Raw genomic sequence first — 24,664 nt, forward strand, 5'->3', positions numbered from 1 at the left:
GCTACTTCTCTTGAGGGTGATCCTGATACTGCAGCACCTGGTACAGTGACTGCCCCACCTGATGTTGCTCCTATTCAGGTCAGAAAATCATCCAAGACTAGCAAACCTCCCATTTGGATGCAAGACTATGTAGTGCAATCACATGCTGCACAGTGTCCCTATCCTATCTCTACTTATGTCAGTTATTCCCATATCACTCCCTCCTATAGTAGAGTATTGACTGCCTATTCAGCTGGTTCTGAACCTCAATCCTTTGTTGAGGCAGTTGCAGATCCTCAATGGGTAGAGGCTATGAGGTTGGAGATAGCAGCATTAGAGGAGAACAAAACCTGGAGTACAGTTGATTTACCTCCTGGCAAAACTCCTATTGGTTGCAGCTGGATATTCAAAATCAAGTATAAGGCCTCAGGAGAAGTTGAAAGATACAAGGCCAGACTGGTTGCCAAGGGTTACAGTCAAAAGGAAGGTTTAGACTATGGTGAAACCTTCTCTCCTGTGGCAAAAATGGTCACAGTGCAGGTCCTGAGCCAGTATATGCACTGTCCCAAGGTGTCACACATGGAAGCTGCCCTCAGAGTAGTCAGATACATCAAACAAGTACCAGGCCTGGGGTTGTTTATGCCTGCAGAAAGTGCAGACAAGCTTATTGCCTATTGTGACTCTGATTGGGGATCTTGTATAGAGTCGAGGAGATCAGTAACTTGATACTTGGTCAAGTTTGGAAATGCACTGGTGTCTTGGAAATCAAAGAAGCAAATGGCTGTGTCCAGAAGTTCAGTTGAGGCAGAATTCAGGAGTATGGCTTCATGTGCAGCAGAGGTCACTTGGATGATAGGGCTATTCAAGGAGCTTGGAGTGAAGATTCAACAACCTATAAGTTTGATATGTGTCAACAAGGCTGCTATACAAATAGCAGCTAACCCCATCTTCCATGAAAGAACTAAATATATTGATATTGATTATCATTTTGTTAGGAAAAAAATTTGTGAAGGATTGCTGAAGACACAGTATGTGCATACTAAAGACCAGCTAGCAGATCTGCTTACAAAGAGTTTGGGGAAGTATCAACATGATCAACTGCTGAATCAGTTAGGAGTGAAGAATGTGTATAAACCATCAGCTTGAGGAGGAGTGTTGACTAGAGTTAGCTAACCAAGCTGATAAGTTAATTATGTAACTATAGTTAGTTAGTTAGTTAGTTATGTAACTGTAGCTATAAAAGATAGACTGCACACTCTGTAAAATACACGCTTGTATCATTTTAGTTTTCTTCTTCTAATACAGACATCAGTTTCTCTCGAGTTGTGGGTTTCATTTGCATATCGTCATCCTTGAGCTTGATCTCCAGATTCATGGCAGCTAACAGTTTTCATACCAAATAATGATGTCTTATAATTCGTCATCCCATTGATCGATGCCCTCTAGAGTCATCCATGTTTCACTGCTTCTCATTCAATATTACTGACCACACAATATTAATAAGAAGTTTCAAGGTCTTAAGTATTAGTAAAAAATTAGCAAATGCCTTCCCTTAAATGAATTAATTGGATCACACCATGTCTGCTGGCGAAATGCTTTCTTGGTTTGGGATCTTCCACTAACTAATATCCAAGTGACCCCACCATCATTACAGACTTGGACTATAACCAATACGACTGACTTCTCACTTTCCATAAAATTTCATCAGCTTCATGCACTTTTGATATACTCTATAGTAGAAGCAATTTTTAATTTTCTTTCTCGGCTGGATGGTTGTTAGGGTAGCAGCCCTCCACTGTGTCTGTGTGATGATAATAAATCCACACTTGTGGTTAAAGGGCCAAACCAAAACTTTCTTTGCTTATTAAGGGAAAAACAAAATAGGAAAAATGACGAGGCGGAGCCACATGGTCATAAGGGTGGTCATTTGATTACTTTTCGTCGAAAAATTATAATATATGTATATATGTGTGTGTGTACAATATTACGTTTTAGAGGTATATAACACATATTGAACATCATTTGTCGGAAATTTTTTTCACTTCGTTTAAATTTGAATACCCTTGGAGAAATTCTTAATTTCACCACTAGCTATATATAGAATTCTTGGTTTTGGCACTGACTGTATAGACGCTGTAAAAATGATCGTCGAAAAAATTTATAAAATTTGTATATTCTTTATATATACATTCGGTAAGTTATATATAAAAATTATACGAATTTTATATGTTTTTTGGCTATCAAATATAAATAGTTTCTGGCGTGGACTAATAATGATAATACCCCGAAAAATATAGTAACCTTAAAGATGCAAAACAAAACAAAAAAAGGACACTTATGGTTGTTGACACGGTTTGTTTTATATTTCAAGAGTACTTTATTTCGTTGTTATAGTGTGAAATCGAACACTTTACAAATTAGAATAATATAATACGACAATAGCGAATAATTTAAGTATTCCGATTTATGTAGGAGAGAATTATTTAAGAGTATGATGTACGTCAAAATATATTTAAAGTCAACGATCACAAGTCTCAAAGTCTAGGTAATTTCGTGCCAACTCTTACAAAGTTTCGTTTCTCATGTAACAAACATGGAACGAAAAAAATGTCTTTTTCCTCCTAGTCTTGACCCTCTATTACACATTTCTGAAAAAACGAAGAAACATTGATGGGTGCATTTTTCTTCAAAATTCATATATATATATATATACATATATATATAAAACTCTTCGGGTCCTTTTTTCTGTTTGGTTCATTAGAAATTTTCATACACATGAGTGCTCGGTGCACTAAGCTCCAGCTATGTGCGAGGTTCGGAGAAGAGCCGGACCACAAGGGTCTATCGTACGCAGTCTTACCCTGCATTTCTGCAAGAGGTTGTTTTCACGGCTCGAACCCGTTTGTTGGCTGAAAAAGTGGCTTTTCAGCAACAAATAGCTCTTAAACCAAAAAGCAACAAGTTGGGGTTGCCCAACTTATTACTTTTGACTTGTTTTAAGCAGTTTTTAACTTATTTTAAGCACTTTTTAACTTTGTCAAACATTGGAAAAAAACTAAAAAGAGTTTAAAAGCTGAATTAAAAGCCAATCCAAACACTCTCGGCTTACAAAATTATTGAATATCTATTAATTTAGAACCCAATAATTTAGAAAGACTAGAATTTCAAATCTATAAAATTCAAATCCTAGCTCAGCTTATGTGTTTTTGTTAATGGGTGAAACTTCACTGAATTATTTCCAATTAGTGGATTGTGGGGAACCTTCTTTTCTGAAATAAAAAAAATTTCCTGTCTTTTTGTGGGGTACCTTATTATTTTATTCAAAGTAGTAATAGTAGTTTCACACCCTGCTGAAAGTACTGAATAACTTAAAAATACTTTCCTGGAAGACCAAAGACAACTGAAACAAAGTTTCGAGGAAAAATGTACTAGATTTTTCTTTCAGAAAATGACGATAACAGATTTTAAAATAAAGAAAAATAATTGAAAACTACTACTCAATAATATATACTTGTAGTACTATAAATACAGCTTATTTGTGGAACCATATACTCCACCATTAAATCAACTAACAAACACATTCAGTTCTCTTTCAAATCACCAAAAGTACCAACAATTCAATGGAAGGTACAAACTTGAATGCATATGCATTCGTATTCCTTGGTACTCTGTTTCTTTTGCTCCTTTCCAAATTTCTTCGCCAAAGAAAACTCAATTTACCTCCAGGCCCAAAACCATGGCCGATCATCGGAAACTTAAACCTTATCGGAAACCTTCCTCACCGCTCAATCCATGAACTCTCCCTCAAATACGGACCCATTATGCAACTCCAATTCGGGTCTTTCCCCGTTGTAGTTGGATCCTCCGTCGAAATGGCTAAGATTTTCCTCAAATCCATGGATATTAACTTTGTAGGCAGACCGAAAACGGCCGCCGGAAAATACACAACGTATAATTATTCGGATATTACATGGTCTCCATACGGACCATATTGGCGTCAGGCACGTAGAATGTGCCTGATGGAATTATTCAGCCCGAAACGTCTCGATTCATACGAGTATATTCGGGCTGAGGAGTTACATTCTCTGCTCCATGATTTGAATAAAATATCAGGGAAACCAATTGTGCTGAAAGATTATTTGACGACGTTGAGTTTAAATGTTATTAGCAGGATGGTACTGGGGAAAAGGTATTTGGACGAATCCGAGAACTCGATCGTGAGTCCTGAGGAATTTAAGAAGATGTTGGATGAATTGTTTTTGCTAAATGGTGTACTTAATATTGGAGATTCAATTCCATGGATTGATTTCATGGATTTACAAGGTTATGTTAAGAGGATGAAAGTAGTGAGCAAGAAATTCGACAAGTTTTTAGAGCATGTTATTGATGAGCATAACATTAGGAGAAATGGAGTGGAGAATTATGTTGCTAAGGATATGGTTGATGTTTTGTTGCAGCTTGCTGATGACCCGACCTTGGAAGTTAAGCTGGAGAGACATGGAGTCAAAGCATTCACTCAGGTATTGTAATAAAGAAAATTTCATATTTATCATAATCTCTTTAAGTTAGAACTATAAAAAATAATAGGAGTAATACCTTTTTTTTTTCCCCGATACTTAGGACCATAAATATGTGTCCATAATTTTTTGATTTTTTTCTTCAAAAATGTGTTTTTCCATGAAATTTCTCACTCATAAAACTGCAATCTTTTTTCAGGTGAAATGTATGTCCAAACACAAATTACGTATCATTTTTCAAACTTAACTCCAAATAATACTATCTCCGTTTACTTTTACTTGTCCATTATACTTAAAATACATTTTTACTTTTACTTGTCCTTTTAGCAAATCAAGAGAAAGACAATTTTTTTTTCTTGTTTTACCCTTATCATTAACTACTCATTCCCCAATTTATTTCTCAAGATTTTTTGAAATGCTATCATTATTAGGGGTTATGGAAAAATATATACTATAATTTTTTTTTAAGGGGCGCGAAAATTCCAAAATGGATAATTAAAAGTGAACGGATGGAGTATTTTTTTAAAATGCAATTTTTATGTTCAAACGTCTACGTAATAGCACGGAAAACTTAAAAAAGGTACTACATAGAGTATAGTTAAGAATAATTTTAATTAACCACAGACTACATCCCTGTTGCTCTGCTCCACTCTGGTCGACAGTACTTATGACTTCCTCCACCCAATTGAATAATGGACATTGACAAGATATTTTGGAACCTGAAATTTAGTTGGCTATGTATGGGTCTATCGTATTGGGAGAAAAAAAAAAAACAAGAAAAAGAATATACTCGTAATAATTGACCTGTTGATAATGTTACCCACTTTTCTGTCGAAGTAGAACGGACAATGGAGTGAATCAAACTGTAGATAAATTACAAGAAAAATTTAGAAAATAGAAAGTCAAGTTGGTCAGGATATTCGTATTTGTTTTTTTAATGCTTTTTTATAGTCGACGACAAGAATAAAATGTGTAATTGCACAATCAGGATATGCTTGCTGGTGGAACCGAGAGTTCAGCTGTAACAGTGGAGTGGGCAATTTCAGAGCTGCTAAAGAAGCCTGAGATTTTCAAAAAGGCTACAGAAGAATTGGATCGAGTAATTGGGCAGAAGAGATGGGTACAAGAAAAGGACATTCCAAATCTTCCTTACATAGGGTCAATAGTCAAAGAGACTATGCGACTGCACCCCGTGGCACCAATGCTGGTGCCACGTGAGTGTCAAGAAGACTGCAAGGTAGCAGGCTATGACGTTCAGAAAGGAACTAGGGTTCTTGTGAGCGTATGGACTATTGGAAGAGACCCTACATTATGGGACGAGCCTGAGGTGTTCAAGCCGGAGAGGTTCCATGAAAAGTCCATAGATGTTAAGGGACATGATTTTGAGCTTTTGCCATTTGGAGCTGGGAGAAGGATGTGCCCGGGTTATAGCTTGGGGCTTAAGGTGATTCAAGCTAGCTTAGCTAATCTTATACATGGATTTAAATGGTCATTGCCTGATAATATGACTCCTGACGACCTCAACATGGATGAGATTTTTGGGCTCTCCACACCTAAAAAATTTCCACTTGCTACTGTGATTGAGCCAAGACTTTCACCAAAACTTTACTCTGTTTGATTCAGCACTTCTATGGTTCCATCAAGATAGACTCTTTGTTATGTTTGAACTCGTGCTCTAAATATTTTGTAATGGTATCGTCTACTTATCCAACTTAAATCTTGTATCTTTTATTTTGCTTGAAAGTGGTTATAGTAGTGAACACAAAAGTATGTCGTAATGCAGTTATATTTTCAGAAATAATAACATTAGAGCGTTGTGTTTGTTCTGATGCTGTCTATGGAGAGATATTGCTATAGAGTATAGATAACCTTTTGCAGAAGTATTACTAAATTAGACTGTTTAAGCAAAGTATAACCTCTACGCATCACCGGCCCTCAAGACAGTAGTCTGGAAAATCCTGTTGTTTTTTCCCTGCCACAAGTTTATTGGAATAACTATTTTGACCCAGATGCCACATGTCTTCTTTTCATTGGTTAGTGTCTGTAAATTACATGCTCTCTACGAATACAGCTCATCGTGGAGCCATAAACTTATATACTCCATCATTGGAACAAACAACTCAATGGAAGGTACTATTTGAACTGCATATGCAGCAGTATTTCTTGGTACTGTGTTTCTCTTGGTGCTTTCAAAATTTCTTCGCAGAGGAAACTCAACGTACCTCCAGGCCCAAAACCATGGCCGATCAATGGAAATTTAAACCTCATAGGTAGGAGTGGCAAATGGGCGGGTCGAGTCTGATATGGTTCAAGTCGAAACGGGTAATGAAAAATGGACAAATTATCCAACCCAACCCATATTTAATACGGATAATAAACGGATCAACTAGCGGATAATATGGGTAACCATATTATGTAAAGATCCCTTTATATATCCGTGAATATAGAGCAACTTTCACTATTTCTAATAGCACATCTTGTATGGATTCAAATGAACCAACAAGCAGTGTCGTCAAAGGCACGCTTAAAGCGCGCTTAAACCTTGAAGCGAGGTTCAAAATTTGTTGAGCGCTTTGCCTCGCTTTGTGGGCGCTTTAGTATTGCATCAAGGCTCTAACGCATACTATTGCTTTCCAATGAGTGTAATCATGAAAAGGCGTAATTTTTTTCCAATTTCTTTGTTTATAAATTTGTTTTTATCATGCTTATAATTATTAATCTTGGACTACATATACATATTTTTACTTTTTCTCCAGTCGCGCCTTTTTTCATTAAGCCCGCACTTTATTTGTGCTTAAAGCACAGACCTTAGAGCTTTTCTGCGCTTTTAACCTCTGATAACACTGCCACAAGTAGAGTCTACTGCACCAATATTCAGTAACCATGACAATTCGAAGCTCTGAGCTTGGGAATGTCTACTGCACCAAAATGGGTCAATGGCAAGTCAAGAAACTTATCTTCGTAGATACTCCTGAAGAATGAGAACAATGTCAAGCTTTAAATTGTTTTTGGTCTTAAATGAATTTTGTACTTTAGCACTATATATACACCTGCGAGAGCTTGTATTATAAACATTTATGTGGTGATAAAATAGAATGAAATAATTGAGATAGCCGAATAAAACAAAAACTTATGAACTCTACCTAAACATATACTACCTAAAACAACAAATTTAGTATTTTGCAGACCTGTCAATCACTAATTAATTTGTCCGTTAAACATGGCTTACAGCCAACAATATTCTTCTGGATCTTCAATAGTTAGCTGCCAGATGATCTATGTGACGTTGCCTCTTCTGGTGAGGAATATCAAGAAATATGGATAACAATCAGTAGGGTATTCGTACTGTATTGTTTTATAATGTATCATATCGTATTGTATTATTTGGATAATTGTTACATATCGTTTCATAATGTGTCACACCGTATTGTTTTGTATTGTACTGTATCGTTTGATGAATACAATGTTTGGATGGATTATGTCATTTTGCTCGTTTCGTGGTATCACACACCGGTAATATGATGAATAAACTTGCAATATTATAAAGAAAAACTATGAGACGGTATATAAAAAGGTAGGATAAATGATAAAATAAAATTAATTTAATATTAATGAAGGGTAAGATTGAGAGAAAAACACAAGGAAACGACGCGACCACACCAAATCGGTCGTCATATAAAGTGGCACAATTTATCGTTACATAACGACGGATGTAACGATACGACACGATAAAATTTAAGTAACAATCAAAACAAATCTTATATTTAAAGTAACAATACTATACGATACAACAGGTAACAACCATCCAAACAAGCTGTTACATTCCGGTCTTAATTCTTTCTTGTTAGGTTTTCCGTTTAGTTCCGTTAGTTTGGTTAGCTTAGGGATAAAAAATGCACACTTTATTTAATTGAAGGTTTGATGTACTAAGTCAAATAACACAAGGATCAAAAGTGGAATATAGTAATAATACAAGGACCAAAATCACTATTTTTCCTTTACTTTTTGTCATAATACACCTGGATTGTTGGAGATTGGGAAGTGTTTGAAGTGACATTGGGTTGTGTTAGGATTGATAATTGTTTTATGTTTGATAAAAGGACAAAAAAGAAATGGGTTAGGTGGTAAGAAGTAAATTGAGCTAAAATTGAAAACCTAGAGCATCTCTGAGCAATTTTCTCAATTTTTTTTTTTACATCTTACGAATTTTTTTCTTAATTTAAAAATTGTAAAGGGACATGATGTACAAATATCACGAAAATAGTGATCCATTCGGATTCTTCTTGTTCATGTCCTCTTTTGGGCCTTATCTCCCTCTCATTAAAATAATGAGGAGAACTAAATAAAGAAGACAAAAGGAGTGCTAAGTACTCTCATTAAGATTGTTTATTTACAGAATCTGTCCTCTAGCACTAATGTAACAAAAAACTACAGATCACAGATCACAAAACAAGGAAAAACAATACAAAATGATCAATATAACTAATAAGCCAGCTATTATTCGTGTTGCTATATTATTCAAGCTTCTTTCCAACATTAATACAATAAATTTAAGCTTCTTTCCAATATTAATACTATAAATCTGAGGAGCCATTAACTCAACCATTGATTCACTATCAGTAATTCCAAATGGAAACTCCTACCTGGACTGCGTATGCAGCTGCATGTCTAGCTACACTGTCTCTTTTTCTCCTTACCAAATATCTCCGCCAAAGGAAACTTAACTTACCACCCGGCCCAAAACCATGGCCAATCATCGGAAACTTAACCTCATTGGCCCCCTCGCTCACCGCTCTGTCCACGAACTCTCCCTCAAGTATGGGCCCATTTTGCAACTCCGCTTCGGGTCTTTTTTTTGCCGTTGTGGTGGGCTTGTCTGCCGAGATGGCTAAGGTTTTCCTCAAATCAATGGATTTCAACTTTGTAGACAGGCCTAAAATGGCTGCTGGCAAGTACACCACATACAACTATTCCAATATCACTTGGTCCTCCTATGGACCCTATTGGCGCCAGGCACGTAAGATGTGCCTTATGGAATTGTTTACTGCAAAACGGCTCGAGTCACTTGAGTATATTAGGACAGAGGAGTTACAATCTCTCCTCCATGATTTGTATAACTTAACGGGAAAACCGATTCTGCTGAAAGATTATTTGATGAAAATCGAGATTATTAGCAGGATGGTGCTGGGAAAGAGGTACTTGGACGAGTCCAAGAACTCGATCGTGACTCCTGAGGAATTTAAGAAGATGTTGGATGAGCTGTTCTTGCTAAATGGTGTACTTAATATTGGAGATTATATCCCCTGGATTGATTTCATGGACTTGCAAGGTTATGTTAAGAGGATGAAGGTATTAAGCAACAAGTTTGACAGGTTTTTGGAGCATGTTCTCGACGAGCATAATGCTAGGAGAATTACGTTGCCAAAGACATGGTGGATGTTTTACTATAGTTTGCTGATGATCCCACTCTGGAGGTTAAACTAGAGAGACATGGAGTCAAGGCTTTCACCCAGGTATATATCACTTTAATTCACAACTCGTAGTGTCTTATCAATTTAAAACAAGAGAAAAATAATAGCACACAAAAATTAAAGTATTGCTCCCTTCGTTTCAATTAGTTTGACTCGACACGGAGTTTAAAAAAAACAGAAGAAAGACTTTTGAAACTTGTGGTCTTAAAAGCCTAAGGTCTAAAAGCTTTATGGGGCCATGACATTTGTGTAGTTATAAAAGCTTCTCATTAAGGGTAAAATGAAGAGTTTAAAGTTGAATTAATTCCATTAGTAGAAATGTGTCATTCTTTATGGAAAGAACTAATAAGGAAAGTATGTCATCTAAATTGAAACAGAGGGAGAGGGAGTAGTATTTATGAATAATCTTATTAACCAAGTACTAGATCCTTATTGCTTCTACCACTTGGGTGCCACTAATGATGATTTCCTCACTAGGACTAAAGGAAAATTTGCTAAGAATAATTTGGAACTTTATGGTTGACCCAGATTTAGTTGGTTAATGTCTATCCGCACGTCAATACATATAATAAAAGGCAGCCCGGTGCACTAAGCTCCCGCTATGCACGGGGTCCGGGAAAGGGTTGGACCACAAAGGTCCATAGTACGCAGTCTTACCCTGTATTTCTGCAAGAGGTTGTTTCCACGGCTTGAACCCGTGACCTCCTGGTCAGCAACTTTACCAGTTACGCCAAGGCTCCCCTTCCGTTAAAACATATAATGTATAACGAAATCGATGGCCAACTCCACTTTTTCTATGAAAGTTGGAGGGCTACGGGTCGAGAGAAAGTTAAAGTCATGGTCAAGTGTTTCTTTATTTTTTGGTGCTTGATGATACGAGTTAAATATGTATTGCACAATCAGGACTTGTTGGCTGGTGGAACCGAGAGTTCAGCAGTGATCGTGGAATGCACAAGGCAACAGAGGAATTGGATCGAGTGATTGGGCAGAACAGATGGGTACAAGAAAAGGACATTCCAAATCTTCCTTATATAGAGGCAATTGTTAAAGAGACTATGCGACTTCACCCGGTGGCACCAATGCTAACTCCACGGCTCTGTGGAGAAGACTGTAAAGTAGCCGGCTACGACATTCTGAAAGGAACCAGGGTCCTAGTAAGCGTATGGACGATCGCAAGAGACCCTACTTTGTGGGACGAGCCTGAGGCGTTCAAACCTGAGAGGTTTCTCGGAAATTCCATTGATGTCAAAGGACATAATTTTGAGCTACTGCCATTTGGAGCTGGGAGAAGGATGTGTCCGGGATACAACTTAGGGCTTAAGGTGATTCAAGCTAGCTTAGCTAATCTTCTACACGGATTTAAATGGTCATTGCCGGATAATATGACCCCTGAGGACCTCAACATGGAGGAAATTTTTGGCCTCTCCATACCAAAAAAGATTCCACTCGCTGCTGTGATTAAGCCAAGACTTGCACCAAATGTTTACTCTGCTTGATTTAGCACTAATTGTGGTTCCTTCAAGAAATTGTTTTTCTGTTTGAAATGGTGGGACATATCGCCACATCCGCTAAGGTTGCTCTAATGCTCTACATATTTTGTAATGAAATCGTCTATTAATCCAACTGAAATCTTGTATTCTATATTGAAGCAATTGGGCAATTTCAAAAGCCATGTTTAAATTGGATTTGCAGAAATGCTACTCGAAACATATATAGAGTCTAAAATTGGATAGTTAGGATGAAGAAAATAAATGATGGAGAGAGATAAGGAACTATATATCTGCTGTTTAGTAGGAGTCTCACAGACTAGATATGGAAAAATTAACAAGACTTGAGGCCAAAACAAGAGAGGGAGACATACTGTGCAATATTTGGATTTTGGAAAAACAAGTAATGGCAAAAAAAAAATGAAAATGGCATTTAAATCTAATAAGTAAAGGAAGAAAAAACATGCATATAACAGCAAACTAGACAGTCTGCAAGAAAAACAAAGCTAGAAAGCTAACAGCTGCTACTGTGATTTGGAGGTACACTGTACCAGAAGCTGAGCCAGGATTTGAAGCTTTTGATTTTGGGGATTCTAATCGTTTCAAGTTACTGAAATCTAAATTAAGATTCTGTACATATTTAATGGATTTTCTAAGACAAATACATCGTTTGAACCAAAGCTAGTGAATTGGGCCGAAGCCATAGCCGGCACTCTAGCTCCACCCACATCATATATTTTATTTCATAGAAACCACACTGCTTCAGGCCATTATCAACAGGTTCAGCAATAAAAATGTAAACTAACGCAGAAGATTAACAATGAGTATGCCTGACAATATCAATACAGAGGAAACACGTTTTATGTAGCCGTATGACACAAGATTATCTAGAGGAACTAAGTAAAATGTTCACTGACCAAACTAAATAGTCGGAAATAACAAGGATAAGTAAGGTTCACTAAAAATTCATCAATTGTCTCTGTCAAACCTACTGGGGTTTCTAGAATTTCAAGTGAGTTACAGTCTACGTATAATTATATCAAAATAAACAAAAAGCAATTCACACAATTACCTTGAGTTTGAGCGCTCTCTTTCATATATCCAAATGAGCACAGTCTAATGTCCATTGCTATTATCACAAGAGAGAACTGGTTGTCTGCACGTTGTTCCTCTGATGAAGACGAGAGTGGTTGTCCTAAATTTTGCTTTAGGTATTGTATAATATATTTAAAACCAAAAAAAAAAAAAAAACAGAAACAATTACATTAAGTTTTAGAGTTAACTAAACTATTTTAAATAATTTTATATTTTGCTTCTTTATACATAATCAGAAACAATTTTTATATTTCATGCTATAGGTGTTCACTAACTTTTATTCAAGAACAAACGAATTAAATGTTTCAAACTAAAATCATATGCTTAGGATGCTAAGTTACGAATCCGCCTTTACTGCTAGATCAAACAGAGCAACTTAGTCATCGAAAGAGAAAAAAACAGAATAATCCAGCAAAAATGACCAAAACAAGTTACCGTGGTAAATCCGTTTGAATAAACCTCTTAATAATTTTCACCATTTAAGATTTTGTAATAGACCTCAATTTTTCACGGTTTAGTAAAATGACCAAAACAAGCTTGCATGTTCCTTTTCTTTACTAGGTTAATGCATTGCCATTGGTCCGGACTCATAACCAGGGTATTTGCTAGGCAGTTTAGTGGTAATCAGGGGTGTCAAATTCAGCCCATCAAATGTACGTGCCCAGACTGCGCAGATATAATTTGACGTATTTATTGGCGGGTCATTTTGGACGTAGCCCACGTTTGTCCATCTAAGAATTTGGATCAATTTGGACTAAATATATTGACCAAATTGATCAATACAGAAATTAATCAAACATGGAAAAATAAGCATTCATGTTCGCTAGAACAGCTCCGTCCTACTCCACTTCCGAAACTTAAACGGGACATATCTGACTATTGTCATTTAAGTCCAACCATTCAATAAAAGAAGAAATGGGAAAACGAGAGATTTAAAGTTCGCGAGAAAAATGATCACAAGTTCACAAGCAACACCCAGTAGTAAAAGATCTTAGTCAGATCCGGAAAATAAGCCAAATCAGAACATCATAAAAGCTGTATGAAGTCACCTGTCGATTACACAAACACCTGAATTATTTTGACCCCTGAAGATTACACAATTATTTTGACCACAATAAGCTGCTATTTGAAGTCCCCACAGAAGAAATTAAAACGCCAAGGTCGTTAAACATGCAGGAATTTGAGCAAAAAATGATCTTTAATCAAGAATTGCACAGGATGTACATCGAAAGCAAGCGGACGAACAAAAGGCTCCGACTAGCTTTTCAAACAATCTCAACTCTAAGGCCCTATATTTTCCTACTTTTGAACCAAAAAAAAGGGAAGAAAGAAATGATCTATTCGAGCAGCCAAAACACAATTAAAATGCACTACTTCACGCAAATGCTGGCAGCACCCAAGTAGAAACTTACTGCCATCGATTGAATCTACAGCTTGGTTAAGCTAAACCGAAGATACTCATATGACAGCATTCTTAACCACCCTGCCCGCCCCCTAAAAGCCCCAAAACCTGCAGCTTTAATGGCATACACAGAGCGTTCTGATAACCCCTCAAATGTTAGAAGAGGCAGGAAAAGAAAGCAACTCAAAGGCACTGCAAAAAAATCCCTCAAGGCGCTGTAAAAATAAATACATCTACACAAAAGTGCCTTTGGCAGCCTTCACCATCGTGAGCAGCAAAATTGTGATAAATTAACATTTTCATATCAAGAAACTGCTTCCGCAAATTTACACCTACCACATCAAAAAATAAACAGATTACAAAATAAAATAGGAATAGGATTCTATTTGCAATGAAAGCATTCTATTTGCCCATACCTCGCTGTCTATGAAGACTTAAACGAATAATATTTACAGAAAAGAACCCTGCAAAATCAAAAATAACAAATATTATAATAAAGTGTTGTGCAGAACAAGAATCTTATTCTATATACTATACTTGGCATATACATTGGCACACATACCTGTTGACAAAATTATTTAACCAGGACAACTGGTTATAACAAGAAACATATAGGCAACAATAAAGTGATTGATCTCATCGTTTACTGAAATGCTATCTAAATACCAAGCTTCCATTTTGTTGATGTCTCAAATTTTCAATAAGCGACTGGTAAAATGATTTCAGCGCTTTGATATCGTTACCCTGGCAATAAAAGCACAGAACAATAGAAAGAAAAGTCAGCAGAAGTGGATTTATCCAACTATAATTCTTGCAGTTTGCATGCAGATACTTCAACAGAGATTTTATTGTGAAACTGGAGGAAGGAAACTGTATGTTTTCTACTTCCTCCAGTTCCTTAAACAATGTTTTTCGAAAAGACAGTCCTATGCAGGAAAATTCAATTCTAAAACTTAATTCAAAATGTCAAACAAAAAGTAGAATACCTGCAATTTCAGACAATACTGCTCAGCCAAATCTTGGGGGCAATGAGCACTTGGGAAGCCTTTTGATACAAAATGAACAAGAAAATCATTGCCAAATTTCTCATACATGACCTTCTGAGCCATTACAATCTCGCCAAAAAGAACAAGCTGCCATGGTAATCCAAAAGAAAAAGGAGATTAACTATGCAACCCAAGAAAATCAGACTCTTGCAATAATATAACTATAGCAAACAGCAAGTAGGATTTCGCAGTTTTACATAATGCGGCAATTGCCAAAAGAGCAACTAAATTGCTACAGCAGGAAGAAACAGAAGGATATATTCAATTTGCTACCAAATGCCAGTTCCAGAAGGAAAAAGCCACAAACATGCCGAAATCATATCAGCCCACATGAAAGCAAACTGATTCACAATAAAAGCAGAATATTCATATCAAAGCAGAACGCGCTAACATTATTGTGCCACAGCTGACAATAGGAATTTTTTAGACTAGTCAACACACCAACTTACCGTATTTGCATCACGGAATTCAAAGGATTTGTCGAGGACGCTGTACAGACAACAGTTTGTTGCAAAGGCTTCAATCACAAAACTTCGGAAACCAGGCACCTGGAACAGAGAAGACATTTTACATATCAGTCGCGGCACAAGCAATCTTTATTGTTGCAGTAGAGCTCAAAGACAGTTCACCTTTTCTTCGCCATAAGGTCTCGCGCACCAGTCTTTGATTAGTTTTATAAATATCTGTACACATGCCTGAATAAGAAAATGGTAAAGAATCAAGTTCCAACAAGTGGGATATAACATGTTTTAGTGAAGTTCCTGAACACCACTAAATAGCACAAGTAAATCAATGCTAAACTAACCTTACGAACAACGATATCCTTGTGATTACAGGATGCATGTAATACCAACTGCATCATCGGATCCAAGTAGACCCTACTTTTGGAGGAAAGAAAAGCTGATGACAGATCATGTGTAGCAATCACGTGAAGAAAAGTGTAAAACGTCCTCTGGAGCTCCTGTAGCTCTCGGATTTCCTGAGAGGAAGTACAGCTATCAAGAAAAGACGGTAAAGAAGACTATAAAAAGAAGCATCCTCAGTTCGAAAAGCAAATATAAAATCCAGGATATACATTTAGATGATAATAACCCAACCAGGATTACGGTCTGCAGAATTTTGAGCTTTCAGAAATTTCCTATACACTGGTCTTACCGTTCAAACAAAATGAAGGTGGATGCATACCAATCTAGTCAAAGATAACAATGGCAAGAAATCATGGACGAAGAATGCCAACGAATCTGATAGAGCTTGTTCGCATGAACAGTCATCAGTGGTAATCCAAATGGAAGCAGGACAGATAAGGAAGCTTACAGAGGTTAACCATATACTTAAGCAAGGGATTAGTAGGACTTGAAGATAGATGAGGAGAACAAAAAACAGGGACATAACAAGGGCAAAACAATTGGTACAATAGGAAATAGGGACATAACAAGGGAAGAACAATAGGTACTAGTTCTTAAAAGTGAATTGGTACTAGTTCTTAAAAGTGATGGGCTAACACGCTTGAAAATCAGCGTGAAGCGTGAAATTTGTAAATAGTAAATGAGCTGGGAATTAACTGGCCATGCATGTTAAAGTTCTCTTTTGACTGCCGATAACTCTGGTCTTGGACATGGTCGTGAAATGTTTGAGAAAATCCGCACTTAAGGTCCGTCTGCTAGAAAGTAACTGCACTTTTGGGGGTTCTCACGGGGACGGTAGCAATGGATTAGCCTTTGCGTTTCTTGATAAAAAAACTTGCTAATGGTTATCTCCACCCCCACCCCCCACCCCCACCCCCACACAAAATATTCCCAGGACGAGAAGTGAATAGCTATGTGCAAGCCATAGAAAAGATACAATCCATGCACAATTGGGCAAGGATGGCATGAGCTATTAACAACTGAGCATTTTAAAGAAAATGGAAACATGAAGCAGCAGCATCTGAATGAATTAAAACAGAAGATTTCAGAAAGAGTTACCACATCTTATTCTCTGGGTATTTATGCTGGTAATTTTCTTTTTCTTTTTTTTGATGAAGTAAGGTGTTATATTGCTGACATCAAGAAGATGCAAATCATTATGCTGGTAATTTTCTAAATGCAAAGGATGGATTCATAACCCAAACAGAAAATAAAGATAGGAAGGAGGAAGGTCTTGACTTGGAGAATGCATGGGCCCTCAACAAAAGGGAAGCTCTCACATGACGATGCAGGAAAGCAAGAAATGTTACACTAAAGAAACTTCACATACTTCTGTATTGCTACCAGGACCTGTAGGGAAAGCATCTCTTGGAAGGACATTAAATACTCTACTAGCAATAGCAGGGTAAACTTCCTCCAAAATGTCTCGAACTCCAGTGTTGAATTTGCAGATAAGCTGATTAAGCAACACCAAAAGGCCTGCCAGTTCTTTCGGCTGCATTGAGACACAAAAGAAAGTTATTCTCATGATAATGAGAACAGAAACACTTCAAATGCTGCTCAGAACAAAGTTACTTTAGCCATTTTACCGTCTGTTACAATCTCTTAAGTACCTCAATATTAAACATGTTAACATGGTTTAGCTTTACTTCAATATATCAAAATCATTTATATGACATTTGTAACAATACAATTGTTTGACGTTTTAGCCAACTCAGTTTTTAAGTTTTTCCGAAAATACTTCTGTTAAGTTTTATCAATTTAACTTTATGCATCTCCCCACTTGTGGGAAAATACTGGGCTTCTTCTTGTTGTTGTTGTTGTTGCATCTCAATAATGTTGTATTAGGTGATTATATACCATGCTAACCATCTATGAGATTTTTTACTTCCCAACATTTCCTAAGCTTGCCTCTGATTTAGGTTGAGAAATTCTGTAAAGCATAGTTGACCATAACCAAGAAATGCAAGTCTACCAATTTAAATCTTGCATTATCTTAAAATGCTAGAAAAATGTTATCTTGCAAAGAAAATTAATGAAAATGTTTATCCATAAAAAATTGATAAGGTAAAATGTTATCCATAAATTAAAGAAGGATCTATACATGGTACTCATTAAACAAGAAAAACTGTCTATTAAAGTGCCACAAAAAGTCATCCTGTGTGTGTGCAGGAGAAGAATGGAAACCTTACTAAATATTAAAATGCCATAAAGGATAAGTAGGAATTAGCCGTCACAATGCAAGGAAAGTGTTAGGAGATACAAAGGAGTTTACCATAATAGTGGGTTTACCCGTTTATCTACCTTAGTCATACTTGTTTACCCTAATCATGAATAAGGTCACATGGTGTATGATGCTATGTGTAGATGTATTGCATACATCAACGAGACTAGCTAGGGAGTCAGCCAAAAGCTTGAACTACGGAGATGCACCATAGAGAATAACGATTTCAGGATACATGGAAGTAAGACAGAACATATGCACTGCAAATTTAGCTAGCATAAGAATGAAGTTGAGGTGAAATTGAATGGGACTGTTATGTCCAAATGAAAAAAAATTAATCTACTCAGTGTTCCAGGAAGATGGTATAATAGATGAAGACGTAACAAACAGATTTAAAATAAGATAATTAAAATGGATGCAATGTTAAGAAAGAGTTATGTAATAGAGTGACACCCACCGAAGTGAAAGGTAGTCCTACAGAATAGTTTTAAGACCAGTAATGTAATATGGGAGTAACTATTGAGCCTTTTATCCACAAGATGACTATTGTAGAAATCTAAATGTTAAGCTGGATGCGATCATACAAGATTAGACAATATTAGAAATGAAATAGAACGCTTATTTGGTAAGAGTCAATTCATGTTATATTTTAGATGTTACTCCATCTCTTTTCATTTGTCCCCCGTATCCCTAAACTTGTCAGGAAGTAGTATTCAGCTCAATTACGATATAATTAGGATATCCAGCATCCGAAAAAAAATTAACTTTGACCTGCATTGGTAACATCGTAACGTTTCAAACTTTTATGGCATTGTTTGTGCACTCAAGCTAGAGTTCGTAACATTTCCAAATGAAACAAATTCTGTTACCTATAGTTTTCTTGCTGCAAATTCCATTTTACACAAGTTCAATAATAATTGGAATCACAAATAAAATTCTAATAAGGTCTTGAATAGTTAACTCTGCCTGAGTGAGCTTGCTCACATTGCCGGTTCCGATCCCAGATTAAGAAAGAGGGTTGCGGTAGGCTGGCAAGCAACGTAAATTAGCCAATTTCATGATGAATCTTCACAATAACTTTTCTAGGAGTTGTTTAGCATTTCAGAGATTTATACATCAGTACAAAATATAAAGAACTTCTAGTACTTTTTATGTTAACTATTACTATTAATTTATTTTTTTATATAATATTGGCCACAGATGATTTAAAATGGACTAACATCACTGGTGAGGATTCATATAGCCGACCCCAATTGCTTGGGACTGAAGCATAGTTGTTGTCGTTGAAAGTCTTTGCATAGATAAGGATTTTAGGAAGAGATTATCCTTTTCCTATGTCTAACTAACATATACGTCAAGGTCAGACAAAGCACAATGAAATTAGTCAAAGTTTAGTCAAAATGACAAAACGAATGAGCGCGATAAGATGAAAAAACTTCGATAGAGTTCAGAACATTCTAAACTTAGTCTAAAATATATACACCAGAAGCATAATGCATTAGCACTATTTTTTTTTTTTAAAGAATGAATTGTATTCAACCTTACCTTTTCTCAAAGAAAAATGCACAGCATTGGTCAATAGGTTTTTTTTATCGGTAGCATTGGTCAATAGTTTCCTCAATCAATGAGCCAGAAGGACTTAAAATTAAATTTTTTATGGGAGAAATGAAAGGTAACCTAACAACAACACACAGGTCCAATTGGTGACACATAATATATTAAAATAGCAATACACTTTTGAAAATATGCTTGGATATTGGTTTAAATGTATAATATTGACTTTACCTCACTTTCGGCTAACAATTGCTCCAGTGCCTTTGGTAGATATGGAAATACAGATGATCCTAGTATGTCCACCATACGGTGAATGAATGATGTGACCTACAGGAGTTAACACCATCCAAAAAAAAAAAGGAGCTAACATTTACATCACCAAAGGGGCATTGGATTGAGCAAGAATAATAAGAAACTGAATAGATACCTTGCACCGCAGAGGTTCTATCTTTGGAAATATGATAAGAATACGTAGGAGGACATCCAATGTCTGGACGAAAAAGAAATAAACATGATAAGAATTGACATAGAAAGGTAGTACTTTGATTAGGGCTTTATTTGACCACAAAAACAGATATTGTCTACTACAACAGGTGCACCAGAAAAATTAACAACACAAAATCGAAAGGGGAACCAAAAATCTGATATTAGTCAACTTATTTCTGAGAACCAAGTCAACAACCAAAATCCATTAAGTAAGACACCTGATCAGCCTCCTTAAATAGTGACACTAAAAAGGAGAATATTCAGGATTACAAAATGCACAATAGTTGACATGCCAATTGATAGTCAAGTGCGCCACAATGTATTGTCACCAGTAGTAAGCTCAAATAGACTAAAACAGAAAATGGAGTTCGGAATCAATGTAGAAGAGTAAGACAAAAACTCAAGCACCAATCAACCAACCTGTTTGAACATGAGACCGATTGCAGGGCGACTGGCAGTTACAAGACGCTCGCTAAACCCCTGGCATGCAGAAACACAGTGGTGAGGCAGGACGAACAGGCTACAAATGCTGTATCACCAATGCTAGAAACATAACATGGCAGTAAGCTGAGAAAGAAGGTAGAAATCCCAAGGAAAAAATTGTTCAAAGTCAGGTATTGTATTGTTGAAAATATATTGAGATCTTCTAGGACTTTTCATTTTTATTCTGTACAATGTTGAGGATTGATATATTAAACCTCAACTTGTTAGAAACTTATAGACTGAGGCGTAGTAGTAGTAGTTGTTGTTGTTCTGCATAATGTTGGCTAAGATGAATTTAAATGGAGAAATATGGTTAATGGGATTCATATAGCGAACCCCAACTTGTTTGGGACTGAGACGTAGTTATTGTTGTCAAGAGTCAGGAGTCAGGACTCAGGTATAGTCTTACTTAAGTAATTCTACAAATTCTGGATGCGGAAGAATGAAGGATGCAATATTAATGGCAGACAATGTAAGGCGAGACGAATTATTTTGAGTTGCTTATGTAAGGAGTTCGGAGAGGACAGTACACAAACCACATCATGTTGCATTGCAGCTTTACATCAAAAATATGGAACTTGGATTTATCTTTGTTTAACATTTCGCAGGATTTATAAAAAATCTGGCGGTGAAGCACTGTCAAATAGTATCTTATATAAGATTAGTGTAGAAAGGAACACAGCTTGAAGCGCACCAATATGTCATCTGTGGCTTATTTGGAACAAAGAAATACAGTTATCCATAATAGTGAAACATGTGTAACCAGTAATTAGAAGATCATTTTTTTTGTTTCCTTCATACTTTTGGTGCAAAAAGAGAATCCCAAGCAACTTTGTACATACTTTTGACACCGCCTTGTTGTGCTATTGATGAAATAATTTGATTTACCAGAAAGGAAATTATAAGAAGCCGCAGTGATTTCGATAGTACAAGTAAAAACCTTGCTCAGAGCATTAATGGCCATAATTATCTGCTGGATATTTGCGATCTTTGCCGGAGACTCTTCAGGATTCTGAGCTTTGGCATTTAAGAGCAACGCCTCAACCTGCTAAAAGTATTTACTGTCAATTCATCTAATTATTGTAAGCATGTGTCAAGAAATACTTGCATTCCACATTATACATGCAACCATACAATATGAACACCAAAGCCTCCAGATGAGTGCATACACATCCAGCTAATCGAACATCAAAAGAATATTCAATTTAGAGTTTTCTAGCTAATGAAATGACCTGTTGACAAAGAGGAGTAAGCAAGGCAGAGAGGAACTCGGATTGTTTTTCAAGTGGTACATCTTCCATTCCAATTAATAAGCCAATCGCCTACAAAACATTACCATTAAGGTGAGTTAAAGAAGTCAGGCAGCAAGTTGTAAAAAAAATCTGAAGCACATATGCTCAAACCATGTATGCACCTCAAAAATGTGACTACCATCTTCACAACCAGAAAGCTCCTTGGAGGAAGCATATATTGTTGTGAATTGAGCAACTGTATCTTGCAGACTCTGAATGAACATATAAAGTGAGGGTTTCAGAAACAGAATCCAAAGAAAAGAAAATGAAATATTCCCCATCCAGTGGAACTTGGGAGATGAATCAGAGGAAGGGGATGGGAAAATCAATACCTGTAGAATAGTCTCTAAGTAGGGTACAAGTTTTGCTTTGAGCAGTTTCACAACCCTCATGAAAAGATAACTTGCTCTTCGACTCACATTGCTATTCGGGTGATGTATGCCTCTTTCATCAAGAAAGGCGCTCAAAACCAAGGGAATGTATTGTGTATTCTCCTGGAAAAATTTCATATACCTCGTTACAGTTTCCAAGTAGATAAGTGCAACAAGCCTGTTGTTGTGGCAAGGAAACTTTGTCGACAAAAGCATTGGTATTAGTTCTCCCAAGAGACCATTTCCTGTTTTCATGGTTTCATCAGTAAGTGATTCCCCAAAGGCATATAGAAGAGAGAGTGCAGCTTCTATCTCCTCAACATCCACATCCCCATTAGATGCAACAGCACTAGCTAAGGAGTTCCTGATGAAAATCTGAGTTGCATCAGGTGCTACACGACCCACACTGCGAAGTAGAACAAACAAATCTTTCCTAAACTCAGCCATCCGATCTTCCTCTTCCCTCCCAATTTTGTCCAACACATCGAGGTTATTACGATAAGCAGGATCAAATCGGATCTGAGAACGGATCACTTCCAGTATCTGACCTACATGATGTGACTGTGTCTCAGTCAATGGAACCAGACTCTTCAATGTGCCAACATACCCAGAGAGGAACTGCACAATACTGAAGGTTTCATCAATTTCACAATTTTGCATTACATAGAAAACAGAGGGCAAAACCTCATTCAATAGTTCAGTCGAGACAGCTTTCCCATTCTCAGAGTTCAAACGCTTCAAACACTCCAAAACCTCAGTTGAATATCCAGTAAGCAAAGAAGCAACACTTGATACCAACTCGGAGTCATTATCCTCAGCTACCAAACTGAAAACCCTTCTTATCTGAAGGCTCTGCAAAAGAGTGAGTTTTGCTTTCGGATCCATACGCTTAGCAGCAACGGCATGGATGCAACCAGCAGCTGCACCTCTGAGTTGATCACGAAAACCACTCGCCAATGTCAACTCGAATAACAACCCAACAAACGTATCATTTGCTATCAAACCTATGTCGATCCACGAAACATACCTCCTCATAGAATCTAAAACACTACAACACAAATCCGGATCAGAATTCCTGTACATCAACAGGATGTCATACCAAGCCCTAACAACCTGAGAAATACACTGCTGCCTCATTGCGTCCTTAATTCGCCCCGAGACAGCTACCTCCTCTTGGCTTCTTGGATAGTCCATGCTAATTACTTCATCATCCAAGGCATTAAGAACTCGACAAAACATATCAATAACCACAACACCTTTACTAAGATTCGACAAAAAATCAACAAACACCGAGGGCCATATCATGGGATACTCGAAATAAATTAAAGTAACCATAACCTGAGCAAGCTTATTTTTAATAAAAGCCGGACCATCCAAAACCCTAACCAAGTTCTTATCATCAATACTCTCATAACAACCCAGCGAAAAAACAGATTTTCGAATAAAGGATTTCTCCTCTGGACCCATTGACGAATACCGGACCCGAAGGACCTCGTGTAAGCATTGTAAACACCAGAACTGAACTTGAACCAATTTAGAAAAACACAAACGCTCAATACATATACTACAAATTGATGGAGTTTCTTTAAATTGTTGGCAATAAGCAACAGCTTGTGCTTTAAGAGCAGAATCAACTGCTCCAGATTCATCAAAACTTATAAGTATTGCCTTTTCGAGATCATCCATTACTGTTTTTAAACCCTATAAACCCTAAATAAAATCTCAACGTTGATCAAGGATTATGAATGAAAATATCCAACTCTTCCTTTGAATCTGAGTAATAACTTAATAATGAATTTTATTAGATTCAATTAGAGCTTACAAAACGATAATTTATTGAGGAAAAAAAAAGAAGATATTTCGGGCCTTACCTCATATGATATGATTAGAATGAGAATGTAGGGCTAGGGTTTTAGAATGAGCAATGGAGGAAAAAAATTCAGGCCAAAGCTAGGGTTTCTAAATCAATCACTGAAAGCGAATTTTTTTTTTCTAATTTTTAAATTATATAAAAAAGACTGCGTAAGAGCAGAGACTGGAGTCTTTGAGACGGTTAAGAGATTAAAGAAGGAGAGGACGGAGGCTTTTGTGAGAGCTTCCTTTATATACTTCCCTTTCACTTGGCTATCAACTCTCGTTTCTCTTACCTTTTTTTATTCGGATTTTAATTTTTGGTTTTCTAATTATACTTTTCGATTATAATAAGGTTTAAAAGTTAGGAAATTTACTTTTACCTCCCAATAAGATTTCTTTTATTCTATTGTCCTTAAATTAAAAGGAAAGAAGGTAGTGACTTAGTGGGCGTTTGGACATAGGCATTGTAAAATTCTAAAAAAGTGAAAAAATTTAAGT

At 36.6% G+C, this 24,664-nt stretch overlaps 2 protein-coding genes and 1 pseudogene across 2 annotated transcripts; 2 read left to right on the forward strand and 1 right to left on the reverse strand.

Moving 5' to 3' along the window:
- On the forward strand, positions 3,514-6,323 carry LOC109234025 (cytochrome P450 71A1-like). The gene is made up of 2 exons (XM_019399845.1): positions 3,514-4,499; positions 5,485-6,323. The coding sequence occupies exons 1-2, from the start codon at positions 3,600-3,602 to the stop codon at positions 6,112-6,114; spliced, it is 1,530 nt and encodes a 509-aa protein (XP_019255390.1). The 5' UTR covers positions 3,514-3,599; the 3' UTR covers positions 6,115-6,323.
- Positions 8,930-11,678, forward strand: LOC109234026 (annotated as a pseudogene).
- Positions 13,586-24,379, reverse strand: LOC109234027 (exportin-T). Its single transcript, XM_019399846.1, has 15 exons — positions 22,274-24,379; positions 22,064-22,153; positions 21,882-21,971; positions 21,590-21,694; positions 20,587-20,646; positions 20,108-20,170; positions 19,912-20,007; positions 17,233-17,397; positions 15,803-15,976; positions 15,627-15,692; positions 15,447-15,545; positions 14,938-15,084; positions 14,514-14,695; positions 14,368-14,415; positions 13,586-14,283 (listed from the first exon to the last, which is right to left on the reverse strand). Exons 1-13 carry the CDS (start codon positions 23,996-23,998, stop codon positions 14,606-14,608), a joined length of 2,970 nt encoding a protein of 989 aa, XP_019255391.1. The 5' UTR covers positions 23,999-24,379; the 3' UTR covers positions 13,586-14,283; positions 14,368-14,415; positions 14,514-14,605.

The sequence above is a fragment of the Nicotiana attenuata genome, chromosome 11, assembly GCF_001879085.1.
Source record: "Nicotiana attenuata strain UT chromosome 11, NIATTr2, whole genome shotgun sequence".
NCBI lineage: Eukaryota > Viridiplantae > Streptophyta > Magnoliopsida > Solanales > Solanaceae > Nicotiana > Nicotiana attenuata.

Coding starts and splice junctions, on each gene's coding strand:
- LOC109234025 (XM_019399845.1), top strand. CDS start 3,600: ATGGAAGGTACAAACTTGAATGCATATGCATTCGTATTCCTTGGTACT. Junction 4,500..5,484: donor GAGTCAAAGCATTCACTCAG/GTATTGTAATAA, acceptor TTGCACAATCAG/GATATGCTTGCTGGTGGAAC.
- LOC109234027 (XM_019399846.1), bottom strand. CDS start 23,998: ATGGATGATCTCGAAAAGGCAATACTTATAAGTTTTGATGAATCTGGA. Junction 15,977..17,232: donor GTCCTGGTAGCAATACAGAA/GTATGTGAAGTT, acceptor ACTTCCTCTCAG/GAAATCCGAGAGCTACAGGA. Junction 15,546..15,626: donor GACCTTATGGCGAAGAAAAG/GTGAACTGTCTT, acceptor TCTCTGTTCCAG/GTGCCTGGTTTCCGAAGTTT.